Raw genomic sequence first — 27806 nt, forward strand, 5'->3', positions numbered from 1 at the left:
AGAGAATTTTAAAAGAGAAGAGAGAGAGAAAAAAAAAGTGGATATGTAAGAGTTTAACATAAAATGAGACAGAACTTTTTTATATAGTGGGTATTTTTAGTAAATAAGTTAGAGAAATAAGTAGCGTAGGAAATAAGAGAAAGATGAGCCAAAATGGTGTAAATACTTTGCCAAAAACAGGTATTTGAAAAATAATCCCTTTAAATACCTTCAAAAAAATTTCCCTTTTAAAAACATTAAGCAAATTAAATGTTGGCCTATTCAAACTAAAATTCTCATTTATAGACTCTCTCTCTCTCTTTAAAAAAAGATAAATTTTACTATCCCTTCTTTCTTAAAAAAAACTATTCTTTTCTTCATTATCTCGCCGCCCATATTAATTTTTTTTATAAATTTACTATTTGTTGCAATAAAATCTTCTTTAAAAAAACCGGTTTAGATCTTTATCTTGCTTGAATACATTTTTATGGTGTTTTTGTACCTTTTTTAATTCGATTTTTTAGATCTCTCAAGAATCGTTAGCGTTTGTTTGGACTTTATATTCAATTTCTTGTAGATCTAATTTTTTTTAGAATCTTAGTGAAGATGAAGGTGGGAAAATATTAAGTTTAAACGGATAGAGTGGATCATTTGAAATTCGAAAAAAAAAAATATCAACGAGAAACATTTATCGTTATGTTAAAATTACGAGATTTATGACTAAATTGTAATTGCTTATTAATTTGTTGTTTAAATTTTGAAAGATCTTATAGTTCTTCTTCTTATATAACTTTCATCTTCTATACTTTAATCTTTCATAAATGGATTTTAACTTTTAAAAAAAATGTTAGCATATCAATCACAATCTCAAGTTTCAAATCTTCTGTAACACTACCTATAATTTAGCAATTTTACACTAACTGACATAATTAAGACTGTTTTCTGCTTCATTACTCTGATTTCAACATAAATTAGATATATAGGCCAAGATGGACCTTTTTCTTTGAACAAAGGGTCAACGTGCCCCCTAAACTTGTGACACGGGGTCATCTAACCCAATTTATTCTTTTTTTAGCAACTAACCCCAAAACTCTTCATTTTTGGGTCAAATAACCCATAATTGTATTTTTAAAACGCGTAAAATACAAATCGGAGGTGAGGGATGCAAAAAAGTAATTAGATATTTCCCTAATTGTTGCGATATAATAATTTTAAATCTATTTTTTAAAATAAAAATATAAATTATGGGGTTATTTGACCCAAAAATGAAGAGTTTTGGGGTTAGTTGCTCAAAAAAGTATAAAATGGGTTAGATGATCCCGTGTAACAAGTTCAGGGGGCGCGTTGACCCTTTGTTCCTTTTTCTTTTCATCTCAGAATTTTGTGCAATCATCAGTGTGATAAACTAATAATCTCTGGCCACCTCTCCAAAAAAAAGGGATTAAAAAACTTGAGTGTTCAGCTATTTGTCAAAAGGCAGACTCAGTTCTGTTATTATTGTCCCACTCCCATATAACCTTGCAACTATGTGCATGTCTCTCATTGTTTGAAGTATGATCTTCTTGAGATAGAATCCCTCTCGTAAAGACGGCAATCTGAGAAGCAAACCCCGGTTCCACATCTGCAGAACCACCAACACCACTGAACTCGACGCAGTAATTGTTTCGTCCGGCTAATTCAGTCGCCCAATTATTGAACTGCTCTCTAGTCCACTCAAATTTGTGATCATGGTTGCGAAATTTACAAGATTGCGACTCTGTTTTCTCATCTGAATCTTCTTCTTGGTTTGTAAGAGTAGATCTTTGGAGAATCACATTATATTCGTAGTTCGGGGTAGAAACTATAAGAATCTTTGGACGAAAATAACTTAACGCAACATTGCCAAACTGACAGGCCTGGTCCTCCTCCATGTGCTCAATTACCTATAGTTTTTCAGAAGCAGCATGAAGAGATGAATTGAGCAATGAAAACAAAACGAGAACCAATTTTCTTTATCGCAAAGCAAACTATTTATTAAGCGGCACACATATCGTAAATAATGATGCCTTCCTATTTGATCCAAATATATTCACCCCTCTAATATAAAATAACAAAAGAAACTATATGAATCAATATCAACTAAACCAAAATACAATACCTCCAAGCAAGTGCCTATGTCGAATCCGCATAATCGAGAGTCAAATTCTAAGATGGAGCCATCGCAAATAACAGCAGACTTGATGCCTGAATCCGTCTTCATGCTTAGTTTTGAATGAAGTATCTGTAGAATCAACATTATGTATCAATAATTCATAAGTCAAAATTGCAGCCACCAAAAAAAAGGAGAAAACAGCAAGCCTATGTCTTCATTGTGCGGAAAGGAAGATAACACCCTGTAAATGATGTCCCTATATATATAGTGTTCTCATGACAAACAAAAACTTTTTCCTTCTAGTAGACACCTAACAAATGCTTACATAAAATTGAACTCAAACCTATGAGATCGAGAGATCATTGGAATCCAAAACATAATTTTTGAGCAGTCTTTAGCAAGATGCCATGGCCCACTCAGAGACTTGACCTAGAAATTCTTAAAATAAGAAAGGATGACGGGTCCTAAGTATGCCTTTTTTGATATTTAAAATCGTATTATAAATGAATTTATAAATGCATAGATATGTTCTGGTGCCGATGAAAATTTGTTCCATTGATCGATAAGGTAAGTAGGTAACCAGAATCTCAGGCACATCAAGTGCCACCCTATATAAGACACACATGAGCACATATATTAAACCCAGAAAAGTCTCCTGAAATGGTACCAAAATGTGATAAAACACCTTTAGGAGTGACTAAAAGAAAATAAATGGTGTCATATATTATAATATTAAATTTTCCATGTGCGAAGGTTTTGAACAGACCTTTGCAGCACGGGTGAGGGCCTTCGGTGATATATCTACGCCAACAACTTTCTCCAAAGAAGTTGAATAATCTAATAAGGAATCCAATAAACTTCCAGAGCCACATCCGAAGTCAACCTGAACAGAAACAAAAAAAAGAGAAAAGAGTAAGCAGCGAAAGATGATAAAATTGGAAACTTCATTTCCAATGTTAAGCACTAATAATTAGAATATGAGAAATGTTAGATGTACCAAAGTAGTAGCACAAGAATTTTTGATTTGTTGCACGGCATATTCTACCCGTTGCTTGGAAAGAGGAGGGCTGAAAAGAGCCTGCTCCATTCTTTCTTCCGGGGGTTCTGTAACACACAACAAGGTTGCAGAATAGTCCAAGTGGCAAGTTTCTGTCACAGCACAATTATCTGTTTGTTAGATCAGAAACTGTAATAAACAGAAAGTAGCATGTAATAGATCAACAACCTTCAGATTCTAAAAGTACATGTTAAATTCTAAACATGACAGAAAAAAATGTTTTAGAAAATTTCTTCCATTGAATAAAACAATCCAAATACGTGCCGACTCTTTCCTCAAAAATCTGAGTTTAAGTTCAATCATTTTATAGAAACATAAGAAGAAACCATAGTTCTAGTATTGTAATCAATCTCCTCCACTATCTGAAGCATCATAAACCTCAGATAATCAAAGTTGAAGCCTCAAGACTTAACAATTGAGTATCCCTTTCAAACTCATTGGACTCTAATTTTGATGAGAATATTCTTTAATTTGAACCACGATTATTAAGCTCCCACAAAATACCGCTTCAGTAGGATTTGAATGCCAATTTTATCAGTTCAAGGCAGACCAAGTCCATTAAAAAACTGGATGGACAATGACTACCAATACTTTCGAATTCCAACAGATACTGGAAAAAAATTAGGGGGACATCATAAAAACAGTGAATTTTTCCACAGATTTCACACAGTTGCTACAAAAGGTTGACTTAAGCATTAGGCAATTTCAGTTTAGAAAGCTATGTAAATCCAACTAATTATCTAGTGAAAGATTACGAGTTTATTCACATAAAATTAACTTAAACTTTCTTAGAATAAAAGAGAATTATGTTTGAATGGTTGCTGAAGCCTAAACCATACTTGAATGCCTGTTATGACCATCGCATAGCAGCCAATATAAATTTTATATCAACAATCCATGTGATCTTGATATGTCATGCACTACCTGTCAACATAAGACTTCCTGATCAAGATCTCAAGCCCTTGGGGTCTGCACATGGTCCTTCAATTTACTCTTCAAAGTTCAAACCCTTTTAATGCTGTGTTTGCTCCAGCCATAATAACCGCAAAGAAACCAATCGTCCAGTTCAAAATTTCTAAGTCCTAAAACTAGACATGAACTCTAATCTCCAAACTACTCGTCCTTCTTTTTTTTTTTAAACATCCCCGTCCAGTTCAAAATTTCTAAGTCCTAAAACTAGACATGAACTCTAATCTCCAAACTACTCGTCCTTCTTTTTTTTTTAAACATCCCCGGGATGCCTCATTAGATAAGTATAATATAACTTTCTTATTAATCAATCTAAATTTTAGCAAAACAACACAATCCACAAGAAAAACGCAATGATTGATTATCATCACTATTAAGTCATAGTTCCAAACATCTTGTAGAACGTATATTCTACCCTGCAATGCAGACAAATGAATGACATGAAGAAGGGGCTACTTACTTGATGTTAGCAATGAAATAATCTTCCCAGGGTCATCAGCTGCCGCTAAAACAAACTCATGAGAGGGCAGCTCGGTACTGAAAAAAGCAGACTGACCAACTGACATCTGTGTAAGAACAGCCTCAAGAGGAGAAATTACAGCCGCAGTCCCCATCTCAAACTCAAATTCATCATTGCTCTCAAGAAGTTCTTTCATGTGCTGGCCTTCTATTACCAAAGATACATCATAACGTATGCATAATAAAGACCCATTTGATGGGTATACTCCAGAATCTGAACCCTCTATCTTCAAATAGCAAACATCTTTTTCTGATGAAGCATATAGCTCATTCACGCTTCTAGCTTCTGGCAAGTTGCCTTCTTGTTTCCCCTGATGCTGAAGATTGTGAATAGATGGACACAATAAAAACTCCTTAAAGAAATTTTCAGGATAAAATCGAATGTCAAAGATATCAGCCAAGTTGTTTAGCTTTTCCACAGGCATCCCAGGGTCCTTAAAATACTCATTCAGCCATGTGAGTATTTTTAGAGAAGCATTGTGTAAGGAATCATTCTGCTTCTTATAAATCTCTTTAGGTGGGCATTCGATGATCAAGTCCTGACACTTTGAAAATATTTTTATTTCACATGTAAATATGCTTCCTGGTTCCGGTGACTCTGACTTATCATTAGCAGTGTCTGTACCATTTGCATGTTTTTGCTTCTGGCTATCTGCATCCGCAATATCCGCCTTCTTTTTTGAACTTGACAAGCAAGATACTTTTAAAGGTTGACTTGATGAGGAAAAAACAGGTTCAGACAGTCGATGCTGCCGACAAAATGAGCATAGAATTTCCCTTGGGAAGGAGCCTCTCCAATTTGATTTTGTGGTAAATGCTGAGGGCAAATCTGCAGCTAGTATTGCTTCTCTGGACAGCTTGTAATTTCCATTGGGAACCTTGCTTATAAGCATCCTGTATAAGCCCATCAAAATATGATCATAATATAGAAGGTTGCAAGTTCAATATTACGAATACATCATACTCCTGTGACAGCATACTAAAAAAGATGCAGCATAAAAAGAAAAAATTAATTTGGCGGCGCAATGGAGCTTAATAAGCTAAAAGTTGGAATCTCCAAATTTAAATGGCATCACAACTAACCAATGCTCAAAATAGGATTGGTAAGTGAAAATAAAGCATTATCCTAAGATAAATTATAATAGCAAAAACATACACATGCATTCTCCAACCTTTTAAGAGCTCTCACAATCAACAAACCTCCAAATCATTTAGAACTCAAACAGCAGACAGCAACATTTTCAATTAAATGGAAAACCAAGGTAGCAAATCTTAAACAAAAAATTTACAATGATCTCACACAAAATTATACCAAAAAACAAAATGCTTTTCTATGTAAAATATATGACAATTAATTGACACAATTCAACCAATGCCAAATAGTATACTTCATAACTGTGTTAACACATTAACCAACCGTTATCCTTTATAAAGGAAATACTAAAGAGTACAGTCAATCACAGGGTTTAAGCAGCAAGGTAGAGAGAAGACCATAGAAAAGAAAAAGATGGCTAACAAAGATATTTAAGATAGATGATATAAAAGGAACACCTGTAATATGATTGCAGCGATATATCTTCATAGAAAAGATCTTTAGATCTCCACGTGTAGCCAATTGATGCCATAATTGCATCACCATATATACCTTGACAGCAGAAGTAGCTAGCCCTTTCATTAAGAGGTCCTTCATATAGACCTTCCAAATTTCCAAGATCTGCTGACAGATCCAATGCAAATGATTCAGGAGCAGTAAAGTATAATCTCATCTCGGAAGAAGCTTTACCAATAGTCCTGTTGAATAAAAAATATAGCATCATTCGAAAAACACCAGACTCTAAAGAGTCACTACAAATGAAACATCTTCCTACACTATACCATATTATAACATTCCCCTACCTGGAGAGCAGTACCTTGTTAGCATCTGTCACGCCAAGTTTTTGCGCAATAGCATCCAGGAAATAGCCAGTTGAAGTTGATGATATCGTAAGACTCACTGGCTGAATAATCTTATTCAAAGATGCTGGAATATGTAAACCTTCAACTCTTATGCTATCTGAGGAACCAGATTGTGTGATATCTATTGACCCTACAATCTCTGGAGAGTATGAATGTTGTTTCTGAATTGAAAGCTGATCTTTGGAGGTAAAAACAGACCCAGACAATCTTGTTGCTGCCCTCATGACAAATGACAAAGCCAATAAAGGATCTGACTCCGCCTTTCGGTTAAGTAATTTACATAAATTACTTAATTTGGAATCACATATAGTAACAACAGATGCTGGTACAAAACCACAGAGATCACCATCTCTCTGGAAAGCTGCTCTAAGGTGGCCACCCAATGGATGAAGAGACTGAAGAAACTTCACAATTTACAGAAAATAAAGCACAAGAAGTCAGAGCAACATAATAGCTACTCATATAACAGAGAAGAGAATGCTACCATGCAAAAAAACTAAATGTCTGACTAAGTTAATTAAAAATGTCCACATAAGCAGTGCACGTGAGCAGAAATAAAATCAAACTTACACCCCTGCATAGTTGCACAATAGTGGTAATTGAGTAGTCTGTATGACCTTTTTTAGCCAAGATATACAAATATGCTTCTTGAATTGTTTCTTTAATTAGAAAAAAGAATTAAGAGCTTGTTCCTTGCATGGAAGAAAGCAAGCTGTTCAAAATTCATTTCTATACGGGAAACCAACCTCATTTGAGAATAGATATGCCACACGTTCAATTAAAGCATCCCATGGTTCCTTCTCAGTATGATTATCAGCTGAAGGATCGACGCCTAGCTGCATCATAAATAAATAAATGACAAAACTAGAGATGAAGATTATAAGAATCTATAGACTTCTTAAATTGAAACAAATAAACCTCAACATATTGATAGAAAAAGAAAATAAGACAACATCTAAACAATACATCATACATACTGGAAAAAAAAATGTGAACACTGAGCATTCTCAAGAACTATAAGGATCAAACTGAAATTACTAAATGACTATATTAAATTCATAAACATGTGAATATGATATCGTTTATGTGGGGCCCGCAATAACTAAGCTTGGTGAATCAAGACCTAAAACTTCTTAGTTCGTTTGGTAGAACGTGGGTCTCCAAAACCCGATGCCGTAGGTTCAAATCCTACGGAGCGTGATTCCAAATCAACAAACCCCATTACAGAGACATGACAACTTATTTTTTAAGAAATAGTCAATGTATAGAATCTATTTTCTATTCTGGAACGAACAACAGACAACGACCAACTAACACTTTAACTTAATGCGGTAAAAAGAAAAGCTAAAAGCTAACAGAACAGAACAAAAATATGAGGCGGATTCTAAAACAAAAATCAAATTTATAAAAAATATAAGTGGTGTCTAGAGAAACTACACAACTTCCCTCATTACTAAATCTCATAGAATGGCAATAATCTAAGGAAAAGAAGCTGAAGCTTACCCTTTTCAAAGCCATTTCAGCAGCACATTGCTCAGCATCCTTCTTCTTCTTAAAGATGTCCGAGACAACCGAAAACTCGGGAAGCTCTAAGCAGCAGCGATAAAGAGAAGGGCCCTTGTGTGGGATTGCCAAGCCTGGACATCCATTTTGAATGGACTCCTTCACTTCCTCTACCTTATAGCAAGCTTTGTTACCAAACTTTTGATGTATAATAGCTTTAGGAGTAAGAGTGGTCTTATTCATAGTGACAATTGGGCATTCTCTAGTTTCCATCACCAAAATGCTAGCTTATCTCCAGCCTATAACTCAAACTAAAAGCAAAGAATATAAACTTGATCAGTCATTATGGTAATGGGATGATTGTGATTTTTAAAACTTCCAAGATAATAGGGGAATATAAAACGTGTGATCATTAAGAGTGTTTATCTCATGCAGCGGTTGTGTCATTTCATATTACAGCAAACCAACGAGCATTTGCGATATTAATCGTATTGTTTATCATTAAATATTCCGACATGGCAAACGTCTGATTGTTTGTTGCACGAATGACATGAGACAACCGTTTGTTGTATAACTTTTCGATTATTAATAACAAAATCAATTAATAACAGTTCAAAAAAAACAACATAGAAACAAAGAAGCAGCCAAAGGGTCACCATTAATAAAGATAAAGATGACAACTTTTTAACCTCCACAATGTAAGAAATTTCATGCATGAGTGAAATGGAAAACCCAGAAACAAAAAGGTATATGCAATTGAAAAGAAGGGTATAATTTAAAGAATTGGATAAAAATAAAAATAAAAAACACAAGCAAAGTACAAAACTTTAGCATAAAGAATGGCTAAAAAGGAGAGAGAATAGATACCTGTGAATTGGGTTTTGAGTGGCTTTTGCAGATTTGCAGTATCACTAATCTTTTTTGGTTTGCTTGTATTGTATGAACTGAGTGTCGAGTTTTTGGTTTGGTGTGTGTGAGAAAGAAGAAGAAAAGAGAAAGGAGGGAAAGTGGTTATATATTAAAATTAATTATTACCAAATATTGGAAAAGTAATGAAGTTGAAGGTTTTTTTTTTAGGTTAATTACACCAAAAATCATGATATTTACACATGTTTACAAAAATAATATGACCTTTTAAACGTAGCAAATAAAGGCACAACCTTTTATTTATGTTCAAATTCAACATTGACACATTTTTCGATGGAATTTTGCTGACTTGAACACTTGATGGGTGTATCGCATGTCCTGTCACATCAGCAAAAACGCTCCAAATATTGAAATTACAACAAAATAAATGGTGATGTTTTTTATTTGCCACGTTTTAAAAGTCATGTTATTTTTGTGAAAAGGTGTAAAGGTCATGACTTTTGGTGTAATTAACCCTTTTTTTTGCTTTATTTTTTTAAAACATTAGTAATATTTTACGGATGAAATCAATCTAACTAATATTTTTATATTTAGTTTGATTTTATATCTATTCCGACAATTATAATCATTTTAAAGAAGAAAAAAATATCATATGTCAAATACGTTAATACTAACTCAATTTATTCGCGTAAAAAAACTCGAATATTCCTCCTACAAGTACTCCCTTCCCTAATTATAAAAAAAATCAAATTATTTTGTAATAAATTAAAGTGGAAAACAAAAACATGGTATGAAAAAAGGTATATTTAAGTGTATACACTTTTTAAAATTGGCACCTCCATTATAATTTACATAAATTGAATTTTTATGGTTTTAATTTTATAGATATTAGTTATAAAAAAATTATCTATAGTGTCAAATTAAAGTCAAAAAAATCGATTTAGAAATTTATTTTCAATAAATATATGATATAAATTTAAAAAATATATAAAAGGATGAGTAAAAAAATCCAACCGCAGCAACGCGTGTGGAATACACACGCTTTATTTTGTGAACAAAAATACTTTTAATCTCTATAAAATTTAAAATATAAAATTTTGATCTGCTAAATAAAACTAAAGGGATTTAATTCAAATCTACTTCTACTATCTACTATATATATATAAAGCAGGATATTTTTTCCCATGATTTGAGAAGTTGACATTTGGCACATTTCTATTGGTTCTCACTTATTTTTTTTCTATTTTTACTTATATTATATAAATTGATGATTGATGATTTGTCAATCTTATTTATGCACCAATTAATTTAATATGGACATTTGAAGAAAAAGAAACTAATATGGAAATAATTAATTTTTTTTTGGCAAAGATATGGAAATAATTAATTGATAATATAATTTTACTATGAAAACAATTCCATATTAATGATTTTTGGCAAAAAAAACGTGAAACTAATTTTTATTAATTAGAGGCAAAGTGAATTACTTATGGACTTTCCATTTAGGTTTATCTCTTTGTAAAAGATAACAATTCTGACATTAAATTTGATAACCTTTCTTTTTAAACCATATTTATAGAGAGAATTAGCTAATTACCTAGATTAGAAAAATATTAGCATTTAGTAACCCTAAAATTCTAACTTGATTTATATACCCCACGCGTGTCAACCATTTATTTTTTTACTCTGCTCTTTATTTTTTATAGTCCACTTATACCTAACACACTTTATTCAAAGTTTCTTCTTCTTCTTCTTCTTCTTATTCTTCTTCTTCTCTTCTCAGCTCATTTAAAGAGAAAAAAAACAACAAATCAACAATTCAATTTAAAATCTTCAGCTCATAACAATTCAACAAATTGATTTCTCTAATTCTATCATTACTTTTTAAAAATTTATAGTGACTTTAAAATTTAATTTCGATCCGCTCGAATTTTTAATTCCTAATCAAATAGCTTCAAATTTCACTTCGAATTCAAATCTAACGATCATAACTTTCTTAAAAAACAAAGAAAACTGTAAATTATTAATTTATTTGTTCTCATTAAAAATCTATTAAAAAAGGTTTCAAACGGTTTCAAGTACAGTTTCAATTACGGTTTCAAACCGTTTACAAAGGTTTCAAACAGTCTAAAACAGTTTCTAAAAAACACTTTTAAACAGTCTAAAAAATAACAGTTTCAAAAAACAGTTTCGAACCGTATAAAACAGTTTCGAACCGTATAAAACAGTTTCAAACCGTTTACAAAGGTCTCAAACTGTCTAAAACAGATTCTAAAAAATACTTTTCAATAGTTTATAAAATAACAGTTTCAAATAGTATCAAACAGTTTCAAACCGTTTACATAAAAAATAACAGTTTCAAAAAAACAGTTTCAAACCGTTTACAAAAGTTTCAAACAGTATAAAACAGTTGCAAACCGTTTCCAAAGATCTCAAGCAGTCTAAAACAGTTTCTAAAAAACACTTTCAAACAGTTTAAAAAATAACAGTTTCAAACAGTATAAAACAGTTTCAAACCGTTTACAAAGGTTTCGAACAGTATAAAACAGTTTCGAGAAAACAGTTTCAAACGATTTCTAAAATTAATTTAAAACATTTGAAAATCAGGTCAAAATATCATTAATGAAGAACATTACGATTTTTTCAAAAAAAGTTGTAAAAAATTCCAAAAAACGATGCTAAAATAATTTAAAACAACATAGAAAGAAAAAAATAGAAGAAGAAGAAGAAGAAGAACTTTCTCATCTATCACCATCATATTATCTCTTAAACTTTTTTTTTATTCAAATTTCTTTGTCTTGGAGTTCATTTGTATAATGTGGAAAATAGAAAAAGCAGATTTAAGAAAAACGAAGAAAAAAAAGTTGCAGAGGAAAGAAGAAGAAGAAGAAGAAGAAGAAGAAGAAGAAAAAAAAAAGAGAGAGAAAAAGAAGTGAGAGAAAAAAAAATGAGAAGAAAGAAAAAGAAAAAGGAGAGAGAAAAGAAAAAAACGAAAAAAGAAAGAAGAAAGAGAAAAAGGAGAGAGAAAAAAAAAGGAAAATGAGATATGCATGTGTTTAAAAGAAGGAGAGTAAAAATACAAATAAGTTATTTTGCTAATTGAGTTACAACTAAAAATAATAGAAAAATAGAGTAAAAAAGTAAATTTTTGAAATTGAGGTATTTAGAACAAATAAATTAAAAAAAGGAGTGTTTTGTGCAAATTCCTCATATTTATATGCATATCAATAAATAAAAAGGTAAAAATAGTTATCAGAATTTTCAGTTACGTTTTTTTAGTCTCCTCATTTATTATAGAAACTATTCCCTTTTCTAAAACATACCAATATTATTTTTTGATGAATACATACTAATATATTATATTAAAAAAAACATATTAATAAATTATAACTATTTGTTAAGATGACATTAATTGTCTTACCTTATTAGTTTTTTTTTTTGATGAATAAGATTATATTAAAAGCCCAAAAAAAAAAGGCAAAACCGAAAAACAAAAATTAAGCCAAAGGCTTACAAAAGCTAAGAAAAGAAAATGCTATCGGGGTTTCTATACAAATCTAAACCCGAGTAAACAAAAGAAGGGTGAGCGCTATTGTAAAAGAAACCCACGTTAATAAGACTTCGAAAAATAACATCTTCTGTAGAACAATCCTTATGCTGAAAAATTCTTCTATTACGGCACTTCCAAATTTCCCAAATAAAAATAATCCAAACATTAGTCCAAAGTTTGGAGCAACCACCATACGAAATAATGGCATTCCATTGAATGAGAAAATCATCAAGAGAAGAGGGCATTACCCAAGCTAGATCCATTTTTTGAAAAAACGAAAACCAAATTTTTCTTGCAAAGATACAATGCAAAAAAATATGGTCTTGAGTCTCCAATTCAGCACAGAGATCACAAGTTGTATTACCATCTCTAATAATTCCACGCGAAGCTAGAAAAGCTAAAGACGGGATGCTTTTGTGTAAAGCAGTCCAGAGGAATACCTTTATTCGAGGAGGAACCTCTGATTTCCAGCAAATTTTAAATAAATCCGACCTGTGTTGATCAAGAGGCTGGGAGTGAATTCCTGTTATCAATAAAGAAGCTGCAGCTGCAGCTGAGAAGCCTCTGCTTCCATGTTTCCAGAAGATATCATCGTCTTCAACAGCAGCAACGGCATACCCAGCGTGACGAGTGAACAGCAGTAGCAGGTCTTGGTATTGAGCAGATTCGTTGAGCCTGAGACGTCTTCTCCAACGCCATCCTGAAGACCTGACTGAACTGATGGTTGCATTTTTCATGTTTGAGAGCTGGAACAGGCGGGGAAAAACAGTAGCAGCTGATCCGGTTCCCGACCAATCATCGTGCCAAATAGAAATTGATTCTCCGTTTCTTATAACAAAACCCACATTCGACAAGAAGATCTGCCAAACCAAAGGGTCCAGACAACACAAACGTCTAATACCTTTCCAAATATACGATAAGTGATTGGAGTTACCAATTAGGAGATTATTCCAGTCATTAAAAGAAGAACATGAGGAAACCACTCCAAACCACAAAGAATTTCTGTTTCCCGAACGTAATTTCCATAACCATTTAAGTAACAAACTTTGGTTTCTTGTTTTTAAACTGCAAATTCCGAGACCACCTTCACGAAAATCACGGCAGATAGCATTCCAAGATATCTTACAGAACACTCTAGAACTAGTATCCCCTTTCCATAAAAATCTCCTCATATAAGATTCTAATTCTGTTTGAACACTAACAGGCATCGCAAGAATAGACATGAAATAAACGGGAATGCTGTAAAGAACAGATTTCAGCAAAACTAACCGACCTGCAGGCGAGAGCAAAGTGCCCTTCCAGAGAGATAGTTTTGACTTGAATTTCTGAATGATAGGGTCCCAAGTAGAAATAGGAGTTCTGCGCACGGCTAAAGGTAAAACGAGGTATTTTATGGGGAAAGCTTCAATGCGACAGCCAATAATCTCTGCCGCTAACGCCAAATCAAAGTCAGAAACATGGATACCAAGCAAGGAGCTCTTATGAAAGTTAATTTTCAAACCAGAAATTAACTCAAAGCAGCGAAGAATGCGAGTCAAGGTGCAAAGTTGCACAAGATCAAACTGCAGGAAAAGGATTGTATCATCCGCAAATTGCAGCACTGAAACCGGATCGAAAACATCAGAATAGGTGAACCCAGAAATAAGACCCCTCTCTGTTGATTTTTGCAGGATGCTTTTCAAACCTTCTGCAGCGAGCACAAAGAGATAAGGCGAAATGGGGTCTCCTTGACGAACTCCTCTCTTCAACCGAAAAGTATCTGTTGGACTACCATTTACTAAGACTGAGGAAAATGCTGAAGATAAGCAAACAGACATCCACTTAATCCAAGTATCAGGAAAGGACATAGAACGCATCACATCAAGCATGTAGTTCCAATCAAGACTATCAAATGCCTTATGAAAATCCAACTTCAAAACAAGAAACTGTTCGTTTTTCCTTCTAGCAAAGTGAACTAATTCATTTGCTATCATAGAGAAATCCATGATACTCCTACCTTTAACAAAAGCGTGTTGATGTTCAGAGATCACCGAAGGTAAAAGGGGAGCAAGTCTGATAGAAAGGCACTTCGAAAGCAATTTGTAAATACCATTGATCAAGCTAATGGGACGATAATCTTTTATGTTGTATGAACCAGGAACCTTAGGAATTAAGACTATGAAAGAAGAGTTTAATCCTTGCGGTAACGTACCTGAGCTGAAAAAAGAATTAAAAAGCTCTAATATGTCTTTCTTAATAAACGGCCAAGCACGCTTATAGAAAAAGAAATTGAACCCATCTGGACCCGGAGCTTTGTTTTCACCACAAGAACAAAGAGCATAAAATATCTCCGCTTCATCAAAACACTTAATTAAACTCGCAGATTGAGATGAGGAAAGATGTTTGAAGACAAGACCAGAAATATTATATGGGACAACATGAGGTTTATCAAAAAGGGCCGAGAAAAAAGATTTAATGTGCGATCTAATTTCGGCCGGCTTAGAGAAAGTAGCATTACCAACCTTAATCGCAGAAATAAGATTGTTCCTGAAGTGAATCGAAGCCATGCTGTGGTAGAACTTTGAATTTCTATCCCCTTTAACACACCACTTTAATCTTGATTTTTGAATCCATAAACTCTCCACGTATTTTTCAGCTCTCCATAAATCACACTTTAGCTCGGCGTAATGAGCTGCTTCTACGTCTGATAAAGGCCGAGTATCTGCTATTATATCCAGCCTAGAGACTTCACTTGCAAGGTCTGAAATTTTCTTATTTTGGTCGCCAAAAACATTAGAATTCCAAGTCCGAATCTTAGAACGAAGCTCTCTCAATTTCAGAATTAAAGGCATAGGAGGATTCTCAGCAGAAAAAGACAACCAAGAGTTCGAAACAAATAGACTGAAGTCATGGTGATCCCACCAAGCGTCAATAGAGCAAAACGGCTTAGGGCCCCAGTCAATTTGAATCTCTGTTTGGATCAGAATCGGAATGTGGTCAGAAAAACCATCAGACAACGCAGATAAGGAAAGAGATCTCCACGTATTTGCAGCTGAAGCCGAAACAAGGCACCTATCTATTCTCGATCTAGAGTAAGAATTTCTCCAAGTGAAAGAACGGCCTTGAAGAGGGAGGTCGATTAATTCTGAATCATTAATGAAGTCGCGGAAGGCCAACATAGAAGGGGAGAATCCAACACAGTTAAGACGATCTTTTGGATCCAAAATATCGTTAAAGTCGCCACTAACGAAAACCAACCCAGAGAATAAGGTGAGGGGCAGAAGATCAGCCCAAAGAGAAAGTCTTTCCGAAGCATTATTACTTGCGTAGATAAGTATATGCCGGATTATGAAGGAATTATGAGTGAAATCCAAGCAAATCCATCGGGAACCTTTGGTGATAGAAACATTGTGTAAAAGCAGAGAATTCCACATTACTAAAAGACCGCCAGAAGCTCCAATTGAGGGCACCCAATCAAAACTGAAATCAAGATTCGGCCAAAGCTTTCGAACAAGAAAAGCGTCAATAACTTCTCTTTTGGATTCCACCAGACCAAAAAGAGAAAGCTTATGTTTATTAACCAAACTACGAATGAAACATTGCTTACGATGGCTAAGTAAACCACCTCTACAATTCCACGAGACAAATGAAAAGGGCATCGACATAATAAGATTTAAGAACCTTGAAAAAAACTAAAGATCAAGATTTTTGGTTTTCCAAATCTTGTTCCATGTTTTTGAGAAGTTGATTCACAGCTGCAAATTTAGCGTCATGACTAAAGAAACCTAATGAGTGCCCCACATCCCAAATTTTCAAGGCTTCTTCAAAAGAACCAGCTTCTGCTTTTTCCCTTGCTGAAAGAATAAGTCTATTCATGTTTACAAAATCTGCTTCCGAAGTCTCAGATTTTGAAGAGTCAGCTCGACCATTAGGTTCTGAAAACAGGGTACCTGATGGAGAAATAAATTTCTTGGACTTTCTTTTGGAAGTGGAAACATTACTGCAGTTCAAAATAGGGTTGGTTAACTGACACTGCTCCTCGTCAGTTTGAATAAACTGAGCAATCTGATTCTGCTCCTTTTTAGAAAATGCAGTTGGTGATTCCATCGATTTCTTTTTTGTTTTGTTTTTCCGGATTGTGACGTTAGCAATAGAGTCCTTGACGAAGGTGTTGGATGGCGTGATCTGGACATTCATTACAAAGTATGGCTGTTCAGAGATATGTTGAGATCCTGAGTTGTGTATTTGCTGAGCTTCATTAACACCATTGTTTTCGAATGTGTCTTGAACAACAGTTTCTATTACCTGATCAGTTCTGAGAAGCTGTGAAGATGGGTTACTTGACACCTCATCCTCGGATAAAAGGGTATCCCTTGACTCCAAAGGGATTTTTTTGCTGTCTGTAAAGGTATCCTTTCCATGAGAAAGGATCTTGTTGCTGTCTAGGTTATCCCTTGCTGCAAAAGGGATCTTGTTGCTGTTTAGGATAGAAGTGGAGGTGGGAGAAGAAGAAAGAGATAGTAAAGGAGAATTAGAAGGTGAAAGATCAGAAACCACAAGGTTGATTTCATTATCAACAAAGTGTTCCTCTTTGAAATTTAACTCTGACGCAGATTGAGAGTCATCATCGTCCGAAGAGAAGGAGATAGCTCTATCGGTTTCTGAAGCATGAACCAAACAAGTCTGATTGTTATAAGTAATCTGCAAGTGTCTATTTAATCGAGGACCTTTCAACGAGACTAAGACTGCACCTACGTCAAGACGATCTTTCAAAACAACTTCTTCATGAACTGTGATAGAATCTCCAACCAAGTTACCAATAAACATGAAAAAATCCTCAGTCCATAAATTCAACGGGCACCCTGAGATATTAATCCAAGCTAGGCGGTTGGAAGATTTTTCATAGGATTCAGCTTTACATGCAGCTTGAATTATACCATCCTTTGAACCAGGCCTGTCACGTAGGAAACGAGCTGCTGCATCAGTTGAAGGGAACGTAATCAGAATATCAGGACCACCAAGGATTGATATTTTCTCAAAATCAATACCTAATTCGGATAGGTAATCATTAACAGTGCGGAGAGATTTTGGGGATTTCAAGATAACAACGATAGAATTGGATAACCAAACAGAAACCTTAGACGATTCCGAGTGAAAATAAGAGATTGATTCCTTCGTTTCTTTTTCCAGGATTGTGGGTATTCGCAAAACATCGGCGAATTTACGTCCGTCTGTAAGTGAATTATGTGTAGCTAGCTTCGGAAGGTTTAATATCGGAGCTGAGGTAACAGGCATAACGCTGCTAACAGGTTTGGTTTTTTTAGGTTCAGGAAATCTAGCAATAAAAGCACGCAGTCTGTACTTACCAATGGAGATTATGTTAATCTGTGAAATAATCCAGTCAATATCGATATTCGAATCAATCCTTAGAAATCCGAAGCAACGATTAGCAGAATTCAGTTTCCTCGCAATTGAAATCCTACCATATAGGTTATATCTCTCGAAAGCATTCTGAAGGTTTAGGTAATTCCATGAGCGGGGAAAGTTTTCGAAATAGACGACGTGGTTGGCCTGAGCTCGGGATGAAGAGCTTGAATCTTGGTTTTTGGTGAAGGTTTTAGGGTTAGGTTTAGGGTTCAGGGGGAGGGGAGGAGGGGGAGGAGACATGACGTTTTTTATTTTCTTACCTTATTAGTTGATGCTCTTCTCTTTTAGTAGTCAACTTGCTATTGATTTGTCTTATTTGAATATAGTTCTTCATATGCTAAAACGTTATTAATGTCAAGTGAAAAATGCATTCGACAAAAAAATACGTTACCAATAGCTAACTTTGTTTAGTAAAAAAATGGCTAATTCTGATGTTTCTAAAACCAATTTAAAAACGATAGTTTTTCCATTGAATATAGAAAGTTGAAACCTACAAGCAGTTGAAATTGCATTAATATTAGAAACCTTTGATTCACTCAAAATTCACCATTATATATTCCCATATCATTATTTTTCTTCCACTACAAACTACTCACTTTTCAGAGAAATTTTCTATATTTTATTTTTTCCACTATATTTTTTATAGTTCTTCAGTTGTTTTTGTTTTTATTTTTTTTATTAATCAAATGTTTTACTCTAATTTTTATGCAGACATTTAGAAGACTTGCTCAGAATTGATAGAGATGCGCGCAACGAAAGAATGAACTAAAGAAAAGTTAATAGTAAGTTCATTCAAAACTATTATTATTGTTTGATGGATAAACATCATTGCTATTATTATTACTGTTATTCTTTTCCGTTAAAAATAGTATAATTTAGCGATCATAAGATTTTATCATCACCTTTCTAATGTATCAATTGGTTTGTTAATATAATTTGATAAAAATACAAATATTATCTTATTTAGTTTTTTTTTCTAATATGATTATATTCTATTAATTAAGAGGTAAGATTGGAAAACAAACGCTACTAATATTTTTATTTTAAACGATATGTTAAATAAATTAAATTAATATTATTGACACTTTTTAATCTAATTACTAATATGGTAATATTTTTTTTAGTTGTCACATCATTTTCTTTTATTTGGTATGATAAATTTGGCCAAATATAATGTATAACTTAGTTTGTTTATCTAATTTGGTAAAATTACTATTCTTATTATATTTTATTAGCATGTTTATATTCTACTAATTAAGTGGCGAAATCGATAAGTAAATTAAAAGTTAAATTCGGTAACAAACAATAATTTAAAGCTCTCTATTTTGTTCCCTGATTAGTATTAATTTTAATAATTTTAGAATAGCTATAAAAGATATATTAAATTACCTAATTGGAGAGTACTCCGCCTTAAATTCGACAAAAGATATTATTAAACTTTCAATAATAGCAATTAATATTCTCGCAATGATTTTCATATTAATTAGTACAGAAATATTTAATTGGTTTGTCTATCTTATTTGATAAGAGTATTTTTTTTTAATTACTATAATGTTTCTTTCTAATTTGTATGGTAAGATTGACACATTTAAGGTATTAATTCGAATTCGCTAATCTAATTTGCTCATATATTTTTTTTCAAACATTTTGTTACCATATGTTTCCTTTATCAATTTTAATACATTTTTTTAATGAGTATGGTAAAATCAATAATTTACTCTATCAATTCGTAGGGCTGATTCCTCCCACAAGCGCTCCCCCTTTTTAAATTATAAAAAAAAAAATGTTGTCAATTGATGCTTTTCTATTCAATTGTCTATGAATGTTAGTCACACTGTTCTCTTTTAATTGTCTATTTTTAGTGAAGCCAACATATTAAAAAAGTCATACATTTTTATATAAATAACCAAATAACCTTACATAATATACTAAAAGTCCACATGTAACATATGTTCTCTCTACTCCACTAATTAAATTGAAGGACAACAAAGAAAAAAAATTTAAAATTTATCATTGAAACTTGTAAGTTGTAATTAATTGATAAATATTTTAAAAAAAAAACTCAAAAAGGACAATTAAAAGGAAATAATTCATATACTAATATGTCTCTTATGGCTAATTAAATAGGGTATTATATTATTTTAGTAACAAACTTAAAGGTTGTTGTTTTTTTTTAATATATTGAGACCTAAAAACAGTTTTAAATGCATTAATGTTAAAAAAAATTGATTTACCAATAATTCACCATTATATGTACGCATATTTTTACTTTTATCTGCTAACTTTTCGAATAAGTTTTTTTTATTTCTTCTCTTATTTACTATAATTTTTTTATTATAGTTTATTTGCTGTTTCAATTTTGTTTTGTTCTATCAATCAAATGTTTTGTACTAATTATTAATATTCTTATGCAGACATTGAAAAGACTTGCTGAGCATAACATGCACACATCAAAAAAAAAAATAGCTACGAAAAAAAGTTAATAATGAGTCCATCTAAAAATATTATTCTTATCACCAGCTTTCTACCTTATTCTCTAAAATTTTGATTTTTATATTTTTGTTCTCTCATTTTGTCCATTTAATTAATAATAATCTCATAATCATTCTCTTAGTTATTTGTTTGGTATTTTAATTTTGTTTTCTTTATAATATTGACTCTCTCATAATCATTCTCATATCTGTTTTTTCTTTTAAATTTTTTAAATATTTTATTTTCAATTAATATGGAAAAATTTAACTGATTTGCTGAACTAATTTGGTAATAATTTTTTTATGTAAAATTGCTATAAAGTTACCATTATCTCTTTAAAATTGCAATAACATTTAATTATAATTGCTATGGTAATTTTGATGAATTTAATGTATTCATTGGTTTCCTAATTTAAGTTTGTAATATCTTTTTCTGTGAATTGTTACATGTTCTTTGGTATGATAAGATTGATTTGTTAATCTAACTTAGTAAAATTATTAATATTATTGTATTTGGTTTGCTAACATAATTATATTAATTTATTTAGTAATAAAATTGGAAAAGAAAAATCAATAATGATTTCATTCTAAAATATATGTTTAAGAAATTAAATTAATTGACACTTTCTAATCTAATTTGGTAATATCTTTTTAATTGGTACACCATTTCGTTTCATTTGGTAATATAAAATTATCAAATTTAATGTATAAATTAGTTTCTTTATCTAATTTTGTAAACTTACTAATATAATGTTATTGGATTTTGCTAACATGGTTACGTAATGTTATATATATATAAGTGGAATTGAAAAGATAATATTAATGATAAAATTAATTTTTTAATTTTTGGTAGTAACAAATAATAGTTTAAATCTATTTAATCTTCTTTATTTTTATTTGGTATATGATAATAATTTATTTATTTAACATCCTTATAGTTATATTTTTATTTGCATTGAAGATTGTTGAAATTTGATAACATTCACTTGGGTCTTAGTATTTCTTTTGTTTAATGCTAATTATATGCAATACATTAATTTGATGAAAATAAATTAAAATTTGTGTGCACAGTTCAGTTTATCAAACTAAGAAATAAAAATCAAACCATATTGAATTTATTATTTTACATTCTCTAAATTTTGATAAATTAAATTTTTAAAGGTGAAAAATATTACATATTATCACTAAATTACAAACTTTTTAAATTTCTATGACACTAATTATAATCTATAGTTAATTTAAAAAAAGGTTAAATGAAAGGAAATCAAAGAATAGTAACGGATAAAAAGGTAATATTTTTTCTTTAAATGCAGATAAAGAAGGATTCATTATATAAGTACTATACTTATATATTTTTCTTAATAGCTACAATGTCTGTATCTTCTCATTATTATCATTTTATTTAAGAATAAATCTAGTATGCAATATTCAAATATTTATGTAGTTAAATAAATTATTTTGAACTTTATTAGTAGAAAATCATATAAAAAATTTATAATAGAAAACAAAATTAATAATACTATTTTTAAAAAAGAATTATCAGAGGGTCATAAAGCAGGACATTTTTTCCAAATGGTTGACATTTGGCATATTTTAATTGGTTCTTACCATTTTTTTTTTCAATTCTTTCATTTGTGCTAATGTAAATGGCAATTACTTACATTAAGTGCTAATAATTATTTAGTGTTTTTTCAAATCTTTTTAAAAGATCCTTCTATATGGAATTAAATCTTTACACTTTTCATTTACGTTTTTTTCTTTCCTTCTTTAATAATATAAAGTTATGACAATAATTGATAATTAGATATTCCTAACCTTTCCATATATGATTTATAATCCATATTTAAAAGACATACTAATAAATTGAAGGCTAAAACCTTCTTAAACTTTTTATTTCCATTAGTTATCTTTTAATTCTTTTATAGAAATCATTTATTTTTAAGCCATAATTATGGGTAAGGTCACTGCAGATAATAAACACAAAACACATAGTATTATAAATAAAAAATTTGGATTTTTTAGTGTATTTAAATAAAACAATTCAAAAATTTATTTTTGTGAATTATTAAATAATATAAATATTTTAGCCAAACCTATACGTTTTGTGTCAATTATAGCCAAACCTTTAAAAATCACCAGATTTAGCCAAACCTTATATGTTCTGTTTCTTTTTTAGCCATTTTTGAATCGAACCGGTTTTTCTGACACCGTGCCGTCCACGTCACCGCCAACTAAGAAATTGGCTGACATGTCAGCTGAAATATTTAAATAAGGTTTGGCTATAACTGACACAAAAAAAATAGGTTTGGTATTTTTTGAGTGAATAAAACTAATTTTAAATTCAAGCCAATTTTTAAGTTTAATAATTAGTAAATTAATTATATCATTTATGAAATTTATATATATTTAAAAATAATTAATATTTTCTATTTAATACTAATTTTAATTAATTTTAATTTTTTATTAAACCTAATTAAACCTAATAAATTTATATTATAATATATTTTAATGAATATGCAATTAAAAAAATGAATTAATATATTACTTAGGAATTAATGTTGAATTAAATTTGGTGAAAGGATTTAATGTTCATGATAATTTTGAACTTGATTTATTATTTTTAATGTTGAGATCTTGATATGACTGGATTTAGGTAATAAATAAAATAGTTATGTGTAAATTAAGGTAAGTTTTTGGCTATGCCGAGTAAAATAACATATGCGTTTATACTTATAAACATCATGATATATATTGATTACACCACAATAAGCTTCACTTTTTAAAGAAAAAAAATGAGAAAATAATTACACTCGTCCTTTAAATAAGCAGTCTATTCAGTGATTATTTTTATATTTATGTGTGTATAGTTTAATTACGAACACTGTCGTATGTTTGTTGTGTATATTACTCTCAGATTGCTCGTTGGAAGACGAACAATTGGGTCTCAAACGACAGCGGTGTCAAAGAACCGACGACTGGAATTTAAAAAAAATAAATTTTAAGATGAATATGACATTTTTTGTTTTTAATAGAATTTAAATTAATTATATATCCATCAAATATGTAAAAAATATTTATTAGAATTATTTAAATTTAGTACAAAAATAAATTAATTTTAATTAGCGTTAAATAAAAATATTATTTTTTAAATATAAATGAATTTTATTATAATATAATTAATCATTTAATTATTTAATTTTAAAATTAGTTTTATTCACCAAAAAATACCAAACCTATGCATTCTGTGTCAATTATAGCCAAAATTTATTTAAATATTTCAGTTGTCATGCCAGCCAATTGCTTAGTTGGCGGTGACGTGGACTACACGGTGTCATAAAAACCGGTTCGATTCAAAAATGGCTAAAAAAGAAACAGAACATATAAGATTTGGCTAAATCTGGTGATTTTTAAAGGTTTGGCTATAATTGACACAAGACGTATAGGTTTGGCATTTTTTGAGGATTAAGCCTTTATATAAAATGATTTAAAATTTATTTTCATGGTTTGTGATGTAGACTAAGTAGCTAATAATTACAAATAGTTTTTAATGATATATTTTATCCATATTACCTAATACTACACTACAATTAGTAAATTGTTGGCTAATGTTCTTGAATAGAGTACAATTTTAAACAACAAAATTTTTTTTATTTTATATTTTTAATTTGCAATGATAAAACGGCTATTTTGCAATGAATAGACATAAATGTCATGTCTTTATGTTTCTTACAATCTCATACGTTTTTTTTTTGAACCTTTGGAGCCTAATATATATACTCTATATGTACATCACAAAATAACTTCAGATTGTGTGAGTATATATTTTTTTCTTTGCATATTTTTTTTGCATATATTTTTGTTAATCTTTAACATTTTATTCTATTTTAGGTTATGAAATGAAAATATGGGAGCTCCAAGGTCCAAAGATATATCAATTATCAACTATCAAACATGGAAATTGTCTTCGTTAATAAAAAGGTAATTAATTTATTAATAATTTAATAATTTCAGTACTTTGTTTATGAATTTTTGTTATTTTTGTTTAATTTATTTTGTATGTGTTAAGCGAATTTAAAGATAATTACAAGCTAACGTCTTTTTCCTTTTTTTAATTATTGAAAATTATGTTGATTGCTCGAGATTGATTGTTTTTGCTAGAATTAGGTAAGAAATGAATAGGAGACGAGTCTAACCAAATTGAAAGAGATGTTATTTTCTGTAATCTCTCTTGTTAACCTAATAATTCTTTACAAATATCTAAGTCGATTAATTTATTTTTTCACTTTGAATTTTATAAATAGTAAAAAATTGCCAATTGTTAATTGTCAATACCAATAGATACAAAGACTATTAATGTATAATTAAAAAGCTCCAATGTTAAGATAAAAAGTTAAGAATCTAATTGTATTACAAAAGCTTCATGCTTTATATGAATGAGTGTTTTTAATAAGAGAAAATGACCGAACCAATATAATGGTAAGATAATTTGCTTCGTAAAGTAATTTTTATATTTTTATATTCAATTTTTTTCTTAAGAACAAGGTGAATGATTATGAATGAAAGTTTGAGTAAAGGAATTATAATTTTTTTTAAAGATGCTTAACGCTTTTTATAAACAGTTTTTATTTATAGATTATTGATTAAGACAAAATTCAAATTTCTATAATTATATATGAGGATTGAGGAAGCAAGTTAAGCTACAAATGACAAAGTTGGAATTGTAAAAGAAATCGTGCCAAGACTCTTTAATGATTAGAATTATGCAAAAATCTATTAGTTGGGCATCATTTTTCTTGCCATGATGAAGGAAAATATATATTAAATTTATGAAGATTTGAGTAAAAAAACGTAAGAGGTTTTTTAATCATGTTAAAATATATAATTATATAGTAACTTTTTATAATTATATAGTAAAAAAATATAAATTTCACTTTTTTGAACTCATATATTTGCATTTAATTTCCGACCACATATAACATTTACTGTATATAAGGATGGCAAGTTTAGTTTGCAACAAATAAATTGAAAAATTATGAATAATTAGTTAAAATTATCAAAATTAAGTCTGATAAATTGATTTTGTTTTGGTAATAATTGAGAATCTAAATAGTAACTAAAACTAAATTTAGTTTTGGTAGTAAATAAAAACTAACTGTTGTGATTAATATTTAAAAGGTTATAGTTTTCATTGCATTCATTTTGTTTTGATTACAATTGAAACACTTTTTTCAATATAAAAATTATAAAAATAAGTTCAGTTTCGGTAACAATTGCTAGAACTATGATTAATTTTAATACATTCGAAGGTTATAGTTTGGTTATCATTCATTTTTTGACTTGAAATAATTGATATAGAATCCATCTTTTTTATGTAGAATAACTTTTCATACATCTTTCAAAAATAATTTATCAAATTCTTTTTTTTTTGAAAAAATACTAACTTTTGAAAATGCCTGATTATTAAAATTCCGTTAGTTATATCTTTCTAGAAAATGTGATTAAAATAAAAATTAAACAAAAGTTTTTAGTTATGAATATCTATATTTCATTTAATTTCAAGTCAAAAAATACTATATAATTACTTATTAAAATTTAAATGAAATATAGATATCTATTTAATTGAATATTTTTTATATGAATAAAAAATACTATATAATTATTTATTAAAATTAAATGAAATATAGATATCTATTAGTTCATAAATAAAAAATTATTCAATTATAAATACAAAAAAGTACTATTTATTAGTATTTTTAAAACATTGATAAAAATAACAAATTTAAATAAATATTGTGCAACGCACATGTCTAAAGCTAGTATATTATATGATACTACATACATGGAAATAAATATGCATTTGACTAAAAAGAAAAACTAACAAACAAGAATTGCATTTGGAGGTACTCAGAGCCGACTACTTGTACTAAAAGTTGTTTAATTTATCATGACTTGGAGCTTCAATTTTGACCAAAAGATAAGACACACCACAAGTTAATTTAAAAATTACTAGTTATTTTTTAATTAGTCTCTTAAACTTTTAAATGTTCATCAATTAAACTAAATATATTAGTTTTAAAAATAAATAGAAAGAGCTGGCCAAAAATTTAGATTAGTTTATCATAATTTAAATTAATTGACAAAAACTAATATGTTCAAGATATTAATTGGTAGGAAATTTGATTGTGATGTCAACTACTCGTTACCTATAAATTTGGAGCATAAATTTCCCAATCATTTTACCTGTAAAAAATTTGAATGAATAATGATCTAAATTAAAAAAACCCCGACCTTTTAACCCCTTTTCAATCCTACCCTAACGTTAAAAACTTATCAATTTTACTCTATTTTGCATTTTATGTTTCGATTTTACCCTGAAATATTAAATTGACATCTTTTTTATTTGAAAAAAATTTAAAAACGTTCTCCATGTATAGCATATATTAATTATACATGTCTAAAATTTATTTAAATTAGTTAAATTAATTAAGAATTCAAATTAGTTTTAATTTAATTATGGTTTTTTAGTTAGTTTCTAAAATAAAGCACTTATTTGTACTTTTTAAATGGAAATGAATTTAATTTTATCTTTAAATATAGTTGATTTAATGATTTTATCATTTAATCAAAAAAATTAGAATACAATTAAAACGATAAAATGTGAAATAGGGTAAAATTAACAATTATTCAACGTCAGGGTAGGATCGAAAAGGGACTATAAGATCATGATTTTTTTAAGGCATTAGACCTTCAAAAAAATTATACATAATCTATTAAAATGCAGAAATTCAACAAATTATGTGTAGATATTTATTTTCCGGACAAGTAAAAAATAATAAGGAACCGAAACATCTAATGATGATTTATAGAGAAAATCGCCCGGATGACAATTTCTTTTAGCTATCTATTGGTATGGTAATATCTGCTGTTTTTGGTTACATAGTCTAGCAAGTTGCTAGATCAGTCTATGTATCAGTATAAACTTTTGAAAATTTATGCAATATGCCAACTTAGTTCTATTTATTTAGTGCAAATATGCCATGTTCATAAACTCAAATATACCTTTTTTTTTCCATACTGTATTTTTGTGATGAACCGTTATACTTTTTAAAATTGGCACCTACAGTATAAACTTTTACTCAAGATTTTTTTATTTTATTTTCATCACTAAATTTTAATAAGAAGAAATTTTGGCTACTAAGCTCATAAATTTAAGTTGATTATTTGATGCTTATGTGTTTATATAAATAATAAAACATTATTTAATATTAATAAACAAATATCAATTATCACATACGCATAATTTTGATTGAAATAAAATACTGTTACTCGGAAAGTTTAAAGACTCATAATCAATTTTTTTAAGGTTATTAGCATATTAAATTCTGATTTAAACATGTT

General features: G+C 30.0%; 1 protein-coding gene across 2 annotated transcripts; it reads right to left on the minus strand.

The window, feature by feature from the left end:
• Positions 1-1313: 1313 nt before the first annotated feature.
• On the minus strand, positions 1314-9123 carry LOC126674459 (small RNA 2'-O-methyltransferase-like). 2 transcript variants are annotated; one of them, XM_056105191.1, is made up of 10 exons: positions 8982-9123; positions 8115-8425; positions 7358-7447; positions 6552-7006; positions 6207-6446; positions 4597-5549; positions 3108-3259; positions 2877-2993; positions 2117-2239; positions 1314-1901 (listed from the first exon to the last, which is right to left on the minus strand). In XM_056105191.1, the coding sequence occupies exons 2-10, from the start codon at positions 8385-8387 to the stop codon at positions 1449-1451; spliced, it is 2856 nt and encodes a 951-aa protein (XP_055961166.1). In that variant the 5' UTR covers positions 8388-8425; positions 8982-9123; the 3' UTR covers positions 1314-1448. The 2 variants fall into 2 exon arrangements, with proteins under 2 accessions (XP_055961166.1, XP_050224861.1); XM_050368904.2 differs by having other exon boundaries at positions 1315-1901; positions 6552-7015.
• Positions 9124-27806: the final 18683 nt, after the last annotated feature.

The sequence above is a fragment of the Mercurialis annua genome, linkage group LG3 (assembly GCF_937616625.2).
Source record: "Mercurialis annua linkage group LG3, ddMerAnnu1.2, whole genome shotgun sequence".
Classification (NCBI taxonomy): Eukaryota; Viridiplantae; Streptophyta; class Magnoliopsida; order Malpighiales; family Euphorbiaceae; genus Mercurialis; species Mercurialis annua.

Bases quoted from the DNA above. Each gene is read 5' to 3' on its own strand.
- LOC126674459 (XM_050368904.2), bottom strand. From the start codon at position 8,387: ATGGAAACTAGAGAATGCCCAATTGTCACTATGAATAAGACCACTCTT. The intron at 5,550-6,206 runs GTGTTCCTTTTA...GGGCTTATACAG, and splicing joins TCGCTGCAATCATATTACAG to GATGCTTATAAGCAAGGTTC. The intron at 2,240-2,876 runs GTCTGTTCAAAA...TTGATTCTACAG, and splicing joins CCCTCACCCGTGCTGCAAAG to ATACTTCATTCAAAACTAAG.